General features: G+C 49.6%; 2 protein-coding genes across 2 annotated transcripts in view; both read left to right on the top strand.

Moving 5' to 3' along the window:
• The first annotated feature begins 3,553 nt into the window (after positions 1–3,553).
• On the top strand, positions 3,554–6,538 carry HMX3 (H6 family homeobox 3). Its single transcript, XM_079976768.1, has 2 exons — positions 3,554–4,246; positions 5,781–6,538. Exons 1-2 carry the CDS (start codon positions 3,883–3,885, stop codon positions 6,440–6,442), a joined length of 1,026 nt encoding a protein of 341 aa, XP_079832894.1. The 5' UTR covers positions 3,554–3,882; the 3' UTR covers positions 6,443–6,538.
• HMX2 (H6 family homeobox 2) overlaps positions 6,469–17,198 on the top strand; it is a 32,576-nt gene continuing 21,846 nt past the window's right edge. The window contains exon 1 of the mRNA XM_079976769.1: positions 6,469–6,683. Within this exon, the coding sequence (XP_079832895.1) occupies positions 6,541–6,683 (143 nt within the window). The 5' untranslated portion in view covers positions 6,469–6,540. The remainder of the gene's footprint in view (positions 6,684–17,198) is intronic.

Below are 17,198 nucleotides of genomic sequence, written 5' to 3'. Positions count from 1 at the left end.
ACCCGGAAGTGTCTCCGGACAGCGCTGGCCCCCGGCTTCTTGAGTGAGATGGGCGCACCAACCCCAGAGTCTGGCAAGACTGGCCCATACGGGCAGGGGTACCTTTACCTTTACCTTTAAGCACAGCCATGCCTCTGGAAGCATGAACTTAATTCAAGCACCTCTTGAAGTGGGTACTAATCTACAAAAGTCTTATGTCACAATAAAACTGTTCGTCTTTAGGATGCCACGGGTCTCTTCTTTCTGGATCTCGGTGGAAAATGGACACTGTCACACGCACAGCAGCTGGACCCCAGAAGACTCCTGAACGGTCGCGTAGAATAAAGCAGGAACCACGGTTCTTTATCGCAGGGAAGTCCAACAGAGGGCGCTATGCCCTTTAGTTTTGCTAAGGGGAAAACCGGAGCCGGGAAGAGTGCAAGCGGATTATTTTGGTTGCTTCACGTAATTAATTCCCCCAACGCACACACGCGCTCCACAAAGTGCTGGTGGCAACGCCATTCAAAACAATGTATATCCGATATACATAGGATTGAGGCAGTCAAACTAGTGATAGGCATGTGCTTTTCTATTTGATCGACGATCATGAAGACCATGCCAATAATTCCATCTTGACGACACCAAGACTACACTATAGCGGCAAGGAAGCAATGGGTTTTGGGGAGGGTGGCGGTGGGGGAAATCCATGTGTTACGTGACTTTCATTTGAGAACGATCTCGATAAGAGGAAGAGGGAGCCACGATTTCTCAGAAGCATCAGCCACTTAGGCAAATCGGACTTATAAAGAGATCTATTCTGATCTGTCCTGTGGTTATTCATACAGCTACCGACTTCCACGGCGTGTGACTTTGCCGAGTTACATAAGCAAACAAACAAAAAGGGGATGAGAGGGAGGAACAACAACAGCCACCTCCTTCTCCCAGCAATGACATTAATAGGAACTTCTATTTCATTACATTTTTCATATCTTTTCAGCCAGCTGTAATGCTCTCGGTGAGTGGGTGTGCGTCTAAGATATATTTCACAGGTCACCTTCGAAGTCTATAAAGACCAATCTTCATTTTCTGCGAGGACCAGATGTGACACTGGTCAAAAGCTTGATTTCACCCAGGGTGGTTTGTTTCTCCTTAGAGGCACCTCGGCAGCATCTTCATGCTTGCCCGGTTTTTTTGAAGGCATCTCAGATAAGCCAAGCCAACACTGCTCTAGAGAGGGGTGTCGATAAAGTTTTAACGCGGATTTCTGTCTGAAAGCAATGACGTGATCCATGGTGCTTGTCCTCTTCACCTGTAGTAGCAATAATAATAATAATAACAATAACAACAACAATAATAGTGTAAAACATTCGGAAAATGTGTGTTTAATTTTAGGAAAGATTCGTAGAAGGGCAATATGGGTATGGGGAAGGGGTCCGTGACTCAAGAAAGAAAGAAAGAAAGAAAGAAAGAAAGAAAGAAAGAAAGAAAGAAAGAATTTGCAAAACTGGTAGGTAGGATGTGTGGCAGAGATATCTGGAAAAATATGGGAAGCAAAACGAACTATTGTAGCTGAATGGATTTTTTTCAGTTGCAAAGTAGTGACTTTGATTAGATTCCCACGACCGCTTCCTTCGATTTCATCGTGTCAACAGCAAAAAATAGATGTGTGCTGGGATGCCAAAGTATTTTTAAGTTCAGTGGGGGGTTTTTCAAAAAAAAAAGAGGGGGGAAGAAATTTGCTTCTGTTCGATCTACGTTATAAGCACCCTTCACATTTCCTACCAAATTTGTCCCCCCCCCAAAAAAAAAAAAAAATTTACCAAAACAGCAATAAACCTAACTGCAAAAAGGAAAAACTAAATTCAAGCAAGGTACATTAGAGGAGAGTGTGTCCGGCGTGTGAGTGTAGAAAGCACTGTGTCCTCCACATATGTTTTATTCTGTCCCACTTTAAAAAAAACAAAAAACATTTTGGCAAGTAGCAGGCAACCTCTTTTTTAGGTGAAACCTCCAAAACTACCTGAGCATAGTTGTGCGGCGTTCTTGTTTAAAATTTACATTACCTATATTTAGGAAACCATATTCAGTCTTTAACAAGGTGATCCTACAATGTATATTCAGAAGCAAACCCCGCTAAGTTCAAAGGCATAGAGTTGCCCTAAATCTATTTTGTTTAAACATGAGAGAGTTCAGAGGATGCAGAAAGCAACCTAATGAGAGACAGACCGGTTTTATATGAATGAAAAACCTCTTCGCAGAATATTCACAACGAGCAATAGCTTTAGGCTCTTAGACTTATACTCGCTCCTACACATATTTGTCTCACCGGGACCAACGGGGCTTAAGTTCTAGAGTATATTATTATTATTATTATTATTATTATTATTAGGTGCATCTGTGGCCTTTTGGCGTCCGTGGCGAGGAACACTTTGCTTTCACCCCGTTCCTGTTCATCTGGTCTTAGGCTGCTGGTGACGTTTGGTTTGGCAACAATTATCTGTCTTGATCTATAGAGAGAACAGTCTATATCTATTTGGATCCGGTTCTCCATTTATCTTTATTTCTCTCTCGGGAAATAGCTCTAGTGGAGAAGCTTTGAATCTGACACGTCAATTGCGAGCGCCTTCTCCAAAAGGCCAGCATTTTTTATTTTTTTTATTTTGGTTTTATTTTTGTTTTGAAGTGATCGAGCTATGGATCCCCTGGGGAAAAGTCACATCCCACGTCGAAGCTTTTTTGTGTGCGGGGAGATGGGATCGGTGATGTGGTGCTGATGGTGTTGGGGTACTTTTCCACCCCGAGGGCTCACCCCGGATGGGATGAAGCTGTTCTGGAGAAGGGCAGCGCCGGCCGCCCCTTTTTAGGCAAACGGGATTCGCTCCCGCAGCGCCGGGGAAGCGAACCAGAGCGAGGCTGGGTTTGGCTGCTGCTGTCGGTGTGTCGGAGGCGGCCAGTTGAGTCTCCCCCCGCCCTCCAATCCTTGGGGAAGCAACCCCAAGGAAAATCCCTGCCGCTGCCTCCTGCCCCATCCCTAACCCCATAGCGCAGAGGAGGTGTCCAGGCTGGCTGGCAGGTTTGGCGTGCGACCCTCCTCCTGATCTTTCTTCCGGAGGGTCATGGGTAAGGGGAGTTTGTACAGAGTGAGTACTCTGTGTGTGTGTGTGCGCGCGCGCGCGTGTATGTTGCAGGGGGGTCCTCACTTTGTGCGTCCTCGTCGCCCCCTTCCTCGGCGCGGCGGTTCTTCAACCGAGCCAATACCCTTTTGTGCTAATAGCCCTGTCCTCATTTGCTGCCTAATTGGACTATATAAAGCCAATAAGAGGCGAGCTCTCGTAGCCTGGAGCCAAAGGACCAAATCGAAGGGGGGCGTGGAGGCAGCGAGAGATGGACGGGGCGGCGGCGGAGGCGGCGGCGGCGGGGAGAGGCGAGGGAGGGGGGTGCGCGCCGCCTGCCTCTCGCTTCTCTCCCTCTTCTCCCTCACTCACTCTGCTTTGCCCTGCCTAGTGGCACTGGGGGAGTCCGGGGGCCCAGCCGACGCCACTGACGCCTTGCCCGGCCCGAGGCCGCTTGCCGCCGCCCAGCGCCACCCCACTGGGCTTGACATTTGGATTTCCGCGTTAGTATTCCGCGCCGGGTTGACGCAGGAGAAGCCGCAGCAGCAGCAGCACCGGCAGCAGCAGCAGGAGGAGGAGGAGGAGAAGCGGCCCCCACGGACTTCCAAGTCTCACTGCCTGGCTGGCTGGAGAACCGGGACTCGTCCGGGTGTCGTGCGGCCCCCACCTCCACTCCATCCCTCTCCCCTTCCTTCCTCCTGCCGTCCTTCCCCCATGCCATCGGCCAACTCGGAGCCACTCCGGAGCGCAGTGTGAACGCAGTCCCGCGGACGTGGGCAACGTGGGAAGGATGCCCGAGACCGGACAGGACGCCCCCGGCAGCCAAGCGCAGCCGCCGCCGCCGCCGCCGCAGCAGCAGCAGCCCCCTCCGTCGTCGCAACCCAAGGAGTCGCCGTTCTCCATCAAGAACTTGCTCAATGGGGACCACCCCAAGGCGTCTCCTAAGCAGCCCCGGGCGCTCTTCCCTCCCGCAGCAAAGGGGGCTCTGGAGGGGGCCGGCTTCGCCCTGTCGCAGATGGGTGACCTCGCCTTCCCGAGATTCGAGATCCCGGCACAGAGATTTGCTTTGCCTGCACACTATCTGGAGAGGTCCCCTGCCTGGTGGTATCCTTACAGTTTGACGCCCGCCGGAGGCCACCTGCCTAGGCCAGAAGGTACTGGAGATCAAAGTCCTCTCTCCATCTCGCTCCCTCTTCCTCTCCCCAGTCTATTCAGCCCCCCACCCCACCCACCCATTTCAGTAACCCATTCGAGCCAAAGGGGTCCAGGTCTCTTCCTGAAGGAAGCCCAAGTCTTTGTCACCAAGATGATTGGACTCCATCTCCATTGCTCGGTTGTGGTTTTCCTCGGTGGTCTCTGCTCTCCAGGGTCAGCCAGGTCTCCCCTTCCTCTCCCAAACAAGCTCTCCCCCGGGGCAAATAAAGCCTTCCAGGTGTGAGCTTGGGTTTCCCCGTATCAATGAGAAGTAGCGATGTTTCCTTAGTCATCACTGACTTGTAGGCACTCGCCAGAAGAACATTTATTTAGTTTTGTGGAGATCAAAGGTTGGCTTTCGTTTCATCACCAAGAAACTATATGCACTGAACGGAGTCCCCCTCTTTCCACCCCTGGCCACCTTCACATCCCTCTCTGCGCCCCATCTGTTACTCTCCTCTCCCCTCCAAGTTTGGTGCCACTCTAATTTCCACGGGATTTATTCAGAAACAAGAGGCATGTATCATACTGTATCTAAATATCTTATCTCTGGTTCAGTCTCTCGTCCCAACCACACTTTCGTGGAAGGAAGTCCCGTGAAATCCCCCACAGGACTTGCTTCCAAAGAAGTGTAGGATCCGACGAGGCTTACTCACAAGTAAATCAGCCTATGAGGTAACGGTGGGGATGTGCCTGAGAAGCAAGGAAAAGGCCATTTCAGGAAGTTCATTGACTTTCACGGTGCTCACGCTCAAGTTAGGAGCAGTTAGGATCGCAGCCTTTCGGTGGAGGAGCCCAGGGCTGCAATCCTTAAAAATTCAGAACTTGAAAGTCAGCTCCATACAACTAAATGGGACTTGCTCTCCAGCCCATTGCAGGAAGAGGAGGGAGTCAAGGCTGCTGGGTGGAGGGCAGGAGGAAGTTCCACAGTGCTCAATGGGGCTTAGTCCTAAGAGAAGTGTGCATTGGATTTCAACCCGACTTAAATCACTGGGAATAAAATTGACTTCTTCCCAAGCATACAGGTACTGCAGATCTCCCTGTTGTCCTACTCAGAACAGACCCATTGAAATGAATGGACCTAAGTTAGTCATGGCCATTCATCTCAATGGATCTACTCTAATCATTCTGTTCGCATAACTGCCATCATACGCATTTTTTTCCTTTACCGAGCAGAGAAGTCCCATTAACTGAATCAAACGTGCCAGGTCTCTTTCTCGGAAGTGCTCTTGCAGAGTCACCCCGAAGAGGCAGCGTCCCAGCGCCCTCCTAGGTGCGTTTCCTCGGAAGTAAGCCCCAGCTGTGTCCCACTAGGCTTACTCCCTCGTGAGTTCAGTCACAAGCCCACTTTCCAGGGAGTGAGCTCCACTCCGCTCAGCAGGGAAGAGAGAGAGAGAGAGCTTGACAGTCGTGCAGGGCTGACGGTGGCCTCGCTGGCTGCTCGGATCTTGACTTTTGCTCTTTGTGTGCGTGTGTCTTGCTGTTCCTCTGCAGTTTCCGTGGACAAAGCCTTCCTCAGAGACTCCTCGCCGGCCTCGGTGGGCACAGACAGGGACTCCCCGGACGAGCCCTTGCTGAAGGCCGAGCGAGAGGCGAAGGAGCTGGACTCCAAGAGCCCCGACGAGATCATCTTGGAGGAGAGCGACTCGGAGGAGGTGAAGAAGGAGGAGAGCGGCGCCGAGGACTGGCCAAAGCGCGAGTCGGAGGCGGGCAGCCCGGAAAAGAAGCCTTGCCGCAAGAAGAAGACACGCACCGTCTTCTCGCGCAGCCAGGTCTTCCAGCTGGAGTCCACCTTCGACATGAAGCGCTACCTGAGCAGCTCCGAGCGCGCCGGCCTGGCCGCCTCGCTCCACCTCACCGAGACTCAGGTCAAGATCTGGTTCCAGAACCGGCGCAACAAGTGGAAGCGGCAGCTGGCCGCCGAGCTGGAGGCGGCCAACCTCAGCCATGCCGCGGCGCAGCGCATTGTCCGGGTGCCCATCCTGTACCACGAGAGCGCCGGCGCCGACGGCGGGGGCAGCGGGGCGGGCGGAGGCGGCGGAGGCGGCCCGACGGCGGCCAGCGCGCCTGTCAGCCAGCCCCTGCTCACCTTCCCCCACCCCGTCTACTACTCGCACCCCGTGGTCACCTCCGTGCCGCTCCTGCGGCCCGTCTGAGGACTGGGCCTAGCTCAGACGGACAGGGGACGAGTCAGGGAGGTAGGAGGGGAACGGAGCAGGGAGGGAGGGGGGGAAGGAAGGCATGAGAAGGGGTCATGGATGGAAGGAGGGTGGCTTCTTTAAGAACCGCGTTGAGGGACAGCCACCCTCTCTTGCCTCTCGCAGCCCAAGCCTCCGGGACGAAGCGATCGCCCCCCATCACCAAGGACCAGCAGGAACCAAGCAAAGATTTGGCTGTGTAAGTAGCGCCCGGATGCTCTGCGCAACGCCCGGCGTGGAGAGACTTCCTCTTCGCGGTTCGCTCCTTCTACTTTTGGGTTGTTCAGGAGGAGGACAGAACGGTCGTGGTGAGACCACCACAGAACTACAACCCGGGCTCTGTAGAAGTAGAGAGTGGGGGCTGATGAGAGCGCTTAGCTTTGCTCTGCTTTAAGGTGGATTTGGCTATTTTAAAAAAATAAATGGAGAAGCGTTGCGCAAAAGGAGATCACCCTCGTGCACTGGTGGTGGTGGGGAGAAATCACGTGTCCAGATGGTGCCAAATGCTGGCGGGGAGAGGAGGGGGTGCTATGTTGCTTGGAAGCCTCCTGGCCTTATGGCCCTGGTCCACTTTTGAAAGGATCTGTTGGACCTAACTGTCCGAGTCTCCAGTTCTCTGGGATCTCTAAGGAGAAAGGCGGCAAGCGTCACCGTAAACCATTTTTGACTTGATTATTTATGACACTCCTTATTTTATTCTGTTCCGGGTGCGTATATCTTTAGTTCTTTCTTTCTTTCCAGAATAATAATCATGATAATCATAATAAAAAAAGATGTTGTGGAGAGCTGTAGTTCTTTGCCTTCCCCGGTCCCCGTTTCTTCTTCAAAGCAGCAGCTCCTCTGGTTTATACCGCTGACCTGTGCAATATTGTACGATTCTGAAAGCACTATAGGGTGTATTTTTTGTGGGGGGAGTTGTTGGTGAGGAAATGTCGGGTTTTTTTGGGGGGAGAAGTGCACAAATATAACGGGGGAGACAAAAAAGGGAGGACGGACAAAAGGCAGCTGCTCCTGAACTCCAAACTTCACAAGAGGTCGAGTGTGTCGGGCGCTTTAAGTGATGGACAATCAGTCTCTTTAAAGACGAATTGTAACTTATTTGCTATTCTGTACAGCTTTCTTGTCAGTTTCAAGGAGGGCGCGTGGGGTTTTTCGCCTGAATGGGGTGGAATCTCGAATTCTTTCGTGTCAGTCTTTCTCACCTGTTGTCTGACAAATTATTTCCGGGCCTCCCCAGATTTATTCCCCTCCCCACCTTCTCCCTCTCTAGCAGGGATCAGTCCTATTTTTAAAATTTAAAGAAGAAGAAGAAAATATTGTTATAAGAATTCAGTGTCGTGATTGGAGGGAGGGGCGGGCTGAAACAAATAAAGAAAACCTGTTCATTACTGGTGACGATGGTGGTGTTTTGCTTGATTATTTTAGAAACGGAAGGAGGGGACTTTGGGAAAGGAGAGATAACAGGTGTCCTAAACCGTCTCGCTAGTGGGACGCAGGGAAGCCCGCCTCTCCAACTCCAAGGGATCGCTGAACCTGCAGAGGTAGACAGAGGAGTCTTTGTTCTTCAAATAAAAAAAAAAAGGCGGGGTGGGGGGAACGAGCCGGCCAGGTTTGCCTGCGCAGAGGAGACTTTTTCTAAAGCAGTTTTTTAAAAAACAAAAAACCTCCACATAAGTCGAAAACGCCTGTTGCTGAGACTAGCAGGCGTTTTAGGGGCCTTGTAGACTTATGGATAATCGGCTGCGCCTTCGAAGTCCTACGTGCGGTCTCAGGTAAACGTTTCTGCTCCAGATCATACATTCACAAACAAAACGACGCATTTTGGCTAAATTTACAGACCTCGTCGCTTTCGGTAGGAGAAAGAATTAGGAGACTGGGGTAAAACTGAGAATCAGAGCAAAGGGGTTTTTTTTTTGTTTAAGGATGAGACTAGATCGGTGGGTTGTGGGGCTGGGAGGGTGGGGAGAGGGATCTTTGTCCTACAGAGAAGTCTTTTTAAAAAAAAAATAGGGGAGACGCTTGTGCTTGCAAGAACCGATGCGCTCTACGTCTGGTTTCGGCCCTTCTCCGCTCTCTCTGGAGTGTTCTGCAGTAGATAGCAGGCTGATGGCTTCACGCGCCGCGAGCAACGGGTTAAAAAACCCCTAGCGTCACAGCTAGAGACGGAGAAAGGCAAGCAGAGGGGAGGATTGATTTGCACAGCCTTTCTGCGCGCTGAAGTGGGCAGCCCGCGCCGCTTGTTCCAACTGTGAGTCGCCGCGTGGTCTCCTCCTCTCCCGCAGCTCAGCATTCGAACTCAAAACCCTGAGCCTTCGGCAGTATCAGATTGGCTGACGGAAGCTTCTAATCGGGAAAGACGCGCGCTTGGTCCTTTTTTTACTTTTGGAGAGACTCCGACTCTGGAGCCTTTCTGGTGTGCCTGGAGCTCTCCAAGCGCACGGGGCCGGGATTTGATTTCCAATCTGAGTGTATCTCTGTTGCAGAACTGCTCCAAAGCCGCAACACTCAGGGGCTGGGTCAAGGCACCTTATACCCTAATAGAAACCCCCTCCTAGTCCCACTTTGAATCCGATTTCACTCCGGTTTGCCAATGTAAAGTGTTTCTAAGGGCCAAATCAGGCTGCTGGAGCTTTCCATTCAACTCCGAGAGAATGAAAATCATTGATGCTTGCGACAGCTTTTTAATGAATTTGTTCTTCAGCAGTCCATGCAAGAGAGGGAGGGAGGGAGAAACAGAGAGAGAGAGAGAAAAGGTCATGGTTCTGTTGTTATTCACTCCAGAGAAAACTTACCCAGATAGTATTTTTCTGGGCGATTTTTGTTTTCTTTGTTCCATCTCTTGAGCTCAATTGGTACAGGGCGTGTGCTCTTCAATAGATCTTTGGGGCCCGCTTTGAGAGATAATATCGTTTTCCGTTTATAGAAAACTGTCGTGAATAATTCTGTGTGTGTATGTATGTATACAGTTGAGGCAAGGTTTCACCAGAAAAGAAAGAAACAAGAAGGAAGGAGAAGAGATAACCATTTATTTTCCTTTCGTTTGGGATTAAAACCTCTTGGCCTGTGTGATAAATGGAAAATAAACAGAAATGTAGAGTCAAAATACGATCTTCCTTGTGTCACCTGCAAACAAGCTGATGCCTTTGGGCTGTTTGCAATACTAACTTTGGGCCAAGCCACTAGCAATCCATTAAAAAGCCCTGTTGCAACAGCAAATATCTCCTTCTATTGGCGAACACCCTGCCGCAATGTTATCAAACGCCGAGAAAAATAACTTCTCTATTTGTGGTTAGTGCCTAGAAAACGGTTCCTGGCTCACCCTGTCTTTACTCAATCGAGAAAGGACCAGTTGGAGGCGAGCACAGCTTGTTGCCCCCCCCCCCACCTTATTTCTTTATCTTTCTTTTATATGTTACACCTGCTTCTGTTGCCTGCAATTCCCCCTCCCCTCTCTGCCAAAGCGTTCCGGTTCAAAATGGCAACAAAGTCCCTATCTATTGGCTGAGACGCCAGGGTTTCCCCACTAGCCTATGTGTCCAGGGGTCAAGGCCTTATAACGCAGCCTTCTCCAACATGCACCCCCCCATATAGGACTGTGGGGGTTGTACAACGCAGGTTGGCCAGTGTGAGAGCAGGATGCTGGTCTGATCCAGCAGACTCTTTTTAAGAACGTAAGGAGAGCCTTCTGCATCGGACCAATGACCCGTCTAGTGCAGCATCCTATTCCCACAGTGGCCAACCAGAGATTTTGGAGTACAACTTCCAGCAGTTTCGGCTGGTGCTCATGGCGCGTTGTAGTCCAACAACAGCTGGAGGGCACCAGCTTGGCGAAAGCTGCTGCGATTTAACGCGCGGTGTCCTCAGACACTGCGATTAGGAACTTTTGGCTAGCTAGACAGTCAGTTGGCAAGGAGCAAGTCCTGATCCGCAGCCCACTTAATGACTCCGAATTCCTCCTTCATAAGACCAACTCTCAAGCCGCTGAGTTCAAAATCAAACTCCGGTGCGCAGTGAGGAACTGGAGGTGTGGACAGGTCTTGGGCGCCCCTACGCCTCTCATTCTAACCTCTTGTTGACCTGAGGTCCATTCTCTCTGAAGGGCCCCAAGCAGGGGCTTCTCCTTCCTCCAGCCCCCTGAAAGAACCCGCTGGAAGGGAAGCACAACTTCTTCAGGTCTCTTGATCTGCCCCCTTCTCTCTCTCTCTCCCCGAGGCCCTTGCTTAAGTATAATTTCAGCTCCCTTCAAACGCAATCTGCAGCTCACTGAAATCAAGGTCCAAGGACCCACTTTTTTAAAAAAGGAGAAGAATAGATCCAGGATAGACTCCTCAAAGTCTTGCTTAGAAAAAAGAAAAGCATCCACATTTCATCAAGCCAAAGATGTTTTAGTAGCAAGTGAGTGAGTGGGAAACAGCCACCCGAAAGCAATTCCTGAGCGTCACTGAGCTATAGACGTTTGCGTGGATAAGTCAGGCGCGCGCCCCTAGACAAACTTGCTTCGGTCTGCAAAGTGTGCTCTGGGCTGTTGAAGGCCCAGGGTTTTGATCTGGGGGTTAAGTAACAGCCTTTGCTCACCCTCTCTTTCTAGGCCCGCACATGGCCATCCCTAGCCAGGGCGCAAGGAACAGGCCTTCCCCGAGCCTCTGACCTGAGATCACATAGGCTGCGCTTGGAAATGTCAAACGTTTTATATGCAACGCGTGCGTTGAACTGGGGCTCCTTTGTAGTGGACAGTAAAGAGAGCTTATTTCTCTTCTAAAAAACAATACGTGGAAGTAGCCACTCAACCCCAATGGATTGTTGTACCTTTTTTAAAATAATAATAATGGTTCCAAACCAAACAAATCTCTTGGAAACCACCAATGCAAACCTGTTTGGTCTCAATTCAAAGGCATTTGCTGCCATTTCTTAATCTGCAGCCACTCCACCGCCACTTCTCTTTATTGCCGAAATTGGACTCTGACAAATCTCTGCCTTTGTTTGTCATGCAAGAGAGGGAGAGTCTGCTTTATCTTCCCCTGTTCCCTTCTGTCTCTCCTCTCCCCCCCCCCCACCTTCGCCATTCCTTTCTTTAAAGCTCCAGTGAACAGGACTCGCTCGGATGTTTGTATTAGCAACATACATGTATTTCTTTTATTTAGGAGTAAATAGAGGCTTGCTGTGTATAGGCAACAGCAGGCACCAAGATATAAAACTTCCTCGGGACTTCAGATCTGGCGGGGGAAGAATTCAGCAGACTTGGCGGAGATTAAAACGCAGAGCAGACGCCGCCTCCAGCAGCCAGCAGCTCTGTAGAGTTTAGCAGAAGAATTGAAAGAGGTAATTCGATTGAAACATCTTGCTCTGTGGGGAAGGGGCATTTTACACGTACCTTTTTTAAAAAGTTTCTACCTCGTCCTTGGACCCGGAAAGTAACGCGAGAAGGACGCTGGGCGGAGAGGGGAGAAGGTAGGATCAGTTTGAAAAAGGAAAGAAAGTTGGCCAAATAAACCTAGCTATGCATACTGTGAGATCGGAGAGGGGAGTAAAAAATAATAACAATCTGCTGGAAATTCAAAACGGGGGTGGGTTCCCCCCTCAACCTCCGCCTGCCTCCCCCCGCCCCGGAATGTGCTGCAAGTGTCTCTGTAACAATCACTTTGCTCTATCGACTTAGCATAGTGTGTGCAAACGGAATGAGAAGCCCATTAAGAGCATTAACAGATTGGCCTGGCATAATACAGCAGCTCATATTGATCGCCAAACGTCTGTAAAATATTGTTTCAAATGAATCTATTGTTCCTGGGTGCTCTTTTCGTCAGTGTTGATGACCTTGGGATGCTCGCAAACAGGCAAATTATCCTTTCAGGGCTCAATCTGATTAAGCAACCCTCCTTTTCTCCCCTTACATCCTTGCTAACTTGGCAATGAGCAGCGAGGGGGCGGGGAGGGCGCAGGATATATAGGCGTTCCGTGGCAGAGCTCTGAGGTGGGGCAGGCATGAGGTTCAGAGCCCAGAGCAGGGCTGAACAGACTTCAGGCTTGGCGAAATCTGCTTTGGGTTGTGGTTTCGCTTTAAAATAGAATCATGAAATCCACCCATCAGAGCCTGGCGCAAAAGTCATTCCTTAGACTGAAAGAATTCTGAACCCAGAAAAGGATTCTGAGTGTCAAAACCGAATAGTGCCCCAGACCTTCCACAGTCAAATCCTCTCTCCCCCTCTTCATTTCAGCTGGGTTATTTATTTGTTTCCTGCTTGGCAGGGGGTTGGACTCGATGGCCCTTGTGGTCTCTTCCAACTCTATGATTCTATGATTTAGGGAGGAGATAGCATTTGGTTGCTGCCGTTGTTTCAATAATTGCCCTTGAGGAATCCTTGCTTATCTACTTCAAATCACCCAGAGATCTATCAGTAGCACCACATTTCTGCCCACCACTGACCTAGAGAACAGTCATTACAGGGACATCTGAAATGCAGATCTAAGTTTGTTTAGTCAGAAGCAAGTCTTGTGAAGCACTCTGAAACTTACTCCCTAGCAAGCCTGTTTAGGATTACACTGTTGGGTGTTCTTAATCATAGAATTCGTTGACTACCCTTGACTGTAGTCCTTGCCCCATATTACAGTACTTCCCTTGCTCTACTAAGGCTGAAGTTCTACAAGAATAGGCCCCATTGAACTCAGGAAGACTCATTTTGGAGTAAAGGTAGCACAAGGCTGGGCTGTTAACTGCTGCATTTTAGCAAAATTCTCCCAATACAGCACACACACTATGTTCCAGTGATTAGAGTTTTTGGTTTGCATCTGGGTGTGCCTCATTCTGCATTTCATTCAAAGATTTATTGTGGGAGCCAAGGGGAAAGAGAGAAAGATGTCATTTCTCCTTATCCATCATTTTTGCCCCTCTATCTGTAAAACTGAAGGGACTTGCCTGCTTTGAGGGCAGGAAATGAAGACTTGAATCTGTTTTATTTTTTTACTCTAAAACCACTGCTAATGCTGTTGTTGTTGAATCATGAGGTTGCTGGAGGGAGATTGAAAAGAACTTCATCCTTGATCTTAAAGTAAGCTAGAGGTGGGAGACTTGTGTCCATTCAGAGGTTGCTGGACTGCAGTTCCCATCATCCCTAGTCATTGGCTACAATATCTGGGGATGATGAGAGTTGGGAGTTCAGCAACCTCTGGAGTGCCACAGCTGCCCCAACCCTTGCAGCAAGTGGAGAAGTCAGGTCCTCTAGTTCTAACAGAAAACAGTGAACATGTCAAGTTGAATAGAATGGAGGCTTATCTTCTAATAGCCGGATCCATAATGCACAGGAAGCATATTTGAGAATGCTTATGGTGGATCAGTTACACATTATCACCCTATAGCCATTCTTGAAGCCATAACTTGAAGGGTTTGACTTGAAGAAGGTTTTCCACCCTTTAGGGCTTCGGAGTGTTAATCAGGGAGGTTCTACTTTGCTTAAGTGTTTATCCCCCACACTGTGAAAAGTTTCATCTACTGATGCCTGCAGACCCCCTTCTCTCTCTCTTAAATCTGGTCAGCTTGTTAGCTTTTCTTCACTGGAGGATTTTAAGTAAAGGCTGGGTGGCTGTTTGTCAGGGATACCATAGTTGCCAGCTGCATTGCAGATCCTGCATTTTAAGCAGGGGGTTGGGCTAGGTGACTTTTATGGTCCCTCCTAAGATTGGGGTGTGTGAATAAGGATGAAACCCTATGACAGGGGTAGCCAATGTGGGGCCCTCTGTTGTTTTACTTTGCAAAGTGAGCTGAACCCTTTGCTGGGGAAAGTGGCTGCAATAGCACACAGAGACACTTGGTGTGGACAGACACGAAAACTTAGGCTTATTACAGAAAATACATGTTTTATAGAAAGGAGTTCCAGTTCTAACTAATTATGTTGGGAGGTGCAAGGGAGCCACCTTGCTCCTTGCACCCGGCAGAGATACATCAAAATATGACCTCTCTCCAAAAGGGTTCAAGGGAAAATGTGAAGGAGGCAGGAAGAGATAGCTGCAACCTGAGAATATCATTCTACCATCAAAGAAAAGGTCGGCGCAGAGATCAAAGGACAATGAGACAGTTTAGAAATTTGGAGGCTCCCTTTTCTGTCTGCTTCAACCCCATGCAAATCCCTAAGCAAGCTGAGTTGTGTGCTAACACTTTCAATGCCTTCCAAGTGTTGTGGATTACAACTCCCATCAACCCCAACCAGCATGGCTGGTGGTTAGGCATGAGGGGAGTTGGAGTCCAGCAGTATCTGGAGACATAGGAGCCAACTCCTAGGGGCCAAGGTCCCTTCAGCCCCCCTGCCCAATAAAATATTTGAGGGGGCTTGACCCCCAAAGTTGGTGGAGATTGCTATTCAAATGGTGTGTGTGCACCATGCAGGGTGGGGCTTACCTGCCCCCCCCATTTTATTCAAGTTGGCACACCTGTCTGGAGGGCACCACTTGGATACCCCAGTCCCATTGATTTCAGTGGGATCAGTGGCTTGGCAGCTGTTTGCAACCACATCAGTTGGGTCTTCTTCCTCTCCTTCTCCAGAAAGTGTTTGTTTCCTGAATCAGACTAACCAAATACCATTTCTTTTTAAAAATGTGGCTAGACACCAGTTTTCAATAATGCATTTACGTAATAAGGAGTTTTCAGTGATTCTGGCAGGCATCTACAACTTTTGTCTCCATTAGTTAATTCCGGCAAAGACCCAAATTCCTTTGAACTCCTGAGTTTGCATGGTGTTGGCCCAATGCAAAGAAGAATGCCATCACTCCTTTTAAGATGAAATGTAGGTTCTGCAACAGTGTAGAGATGGTAATGGCAAAATCCCTATTGATCTGGATTTGGCTGGACTTCTTAATCTGGAGTTGGCCTACTTGAAAATTCCATTGAGAGGCCTGAGCCTGACTACAGCATGAGGTGTTTTGGATCTGTTTGTCATCCTCTGATCTTAGGCTGCTCAACTAGTTATGCTGAACAAAGTGGCAGTGAATTAGAGTTCCTGAGTTGTGATCTGTACGCCTTTAGATAACAAATGGGGGGGGGGGGAATTACGGTATATTTTTTTGGTTGCTTCCTGGAGAGGAAAGGATAAACAACACTCCCCTGTAGTAGAAAACTAGTCCATCAAAGAGAAGGGTTTGGCAGACCACTCACTAATGTGCTAGTTTAGTAAATGCAGGGAGCGTTAAAGAAAGCGGGGAAGCATTCAGAATTATGACACCTCCGCTCCCCGCCTCTCCCCCAAGATCGCAGTATAAAACGCACATCTCTGAATTAAGAGCAAAGTAGTGCAGTGGTTAAAGCAGGGAAGCCAGAAGTTCAAATCCCCATTCAGTCACGAACCTCATTGGATCACCTTGAACCAATCAAAAATAGAAGGGGTGGGGGAGAGGAGCCGCTGCCCTGAGCAATCTGGAAGCCGGTTTGAAATGTGCGTAATAACAACAGACATTCTCTTACCGAGCAATGCGTAAAATGCGTAAAGGCGCTTCTTGTTTGGAAACGAAATCCATCCGAAAGTGGAGCTGGCATCTCACCAGAAGCGCACGACGGAAACCAAAATCTCTGATCCAAAGCCTATAGAATGACATCGATTGCCACACACCGAGTGCTTGGGGCGGGGAGGGTGCTTAGATTTTCTGTTTCCAAAGACAAGGAACTAGAGTCATCTCCAATGTGAGAACGCTGGTCTTTTCTCGCTCCCGACCACTTTAAGATCACTTTAAGATCAGAGTCAGATGAACCAGGCTTGCGTTTTGTTCTTCATAATTTGGTGGGTGGGGAGGCAGCTTTTCTGACACTACTGTCGGCGTAAAATCGCGTGGGTTTTCGAGACAGGCAGAATTCTGCAGCCGGCACGAAAGTGCTTGGTCCCTGCAAGGATCTCTAGGTCGAAGGCGAGGCCATGATATAAACCTGATCTCTGAGAAATAGTGTAGGGTTGTGGTCGGCTCCCCTCGGGAAAAAAGTACAGTGGTACCTCGGGTTAAGAACTTAATTCCTTCTGGAGGTCCGTTCTTAACCTGAAACTGTTCTTAACTTGAGGTACTACTTTAGCTAATGGGGCCTCCCGCCGCGCCGCGCCGCGCCGCGCCGCGCCGCCGCCGCCGCCGCACGATTTCTGTTCTCATCCTGAAGCAAAGTTCTTAACCCGAGGTACTATTTCTGGGTTACCGGAGTCTGTAACCTGAAGCGTCTGTAACCCGAGGTACCACTGTATATCCTAAGCACTGGAAAAAGCACAGAACAGAGCAATTGACCTTTCCAAGCGCCTGGAGTAGAGCGCCTTCGGTGCCTTGGGGAGGCCTTGCGAGCCTATGCTTTTCCTATATTCAGTGGGATCTACTGTTGGGTAAAGACACATAATAGTGCAACCCCAATAAATGTAAGCTTATGAATGGTGTGAACGGGAACAAAGGAGAAGGACTTGTGTCCTGTAAGATCAATTTAGTGGGGAATCCCAGGCACCGGGGCGAATGAAGCCCTCCAGAACTCTCCTCAGGCCATGAGATGTTGCTTCCAACTGCGATGGTGCCTCTTGGCTGCCTAGGTGGAGAGACGGAGAAGGGTAGCGATCTCTGGGTTTTTCGTGGCTCGAAAACAGCCTACCGGAAAGAGTCACTTTTACTTATAGCTACGGCTGCCGCCACCAGCCTGTGGCCCCTGGGACGCTGCCTGTGACAGAATGGGACCCTCGGGCTGAAGACGGTTCCCCCCCATCATGTCTAC

The sequence above is a fragment of the Podarcis cretensis genome (assembly GCF_951804945.1).
Source record: "Podarcis cretensis genome assembly, chromosome: 5".
Taxonomy (NCBI): domain Eukaryota; kingdom Metazoa; phylum Chordata; class Lepidosauria; order Squamata; family Lacertidae; genus Podarcis; species Podarcis cretensis.
The sequence above is the reverse complement of the archived record's forward strand: the minus strand, read 5'-3'. Positions and strand labels throughout refer to the sequence as shown.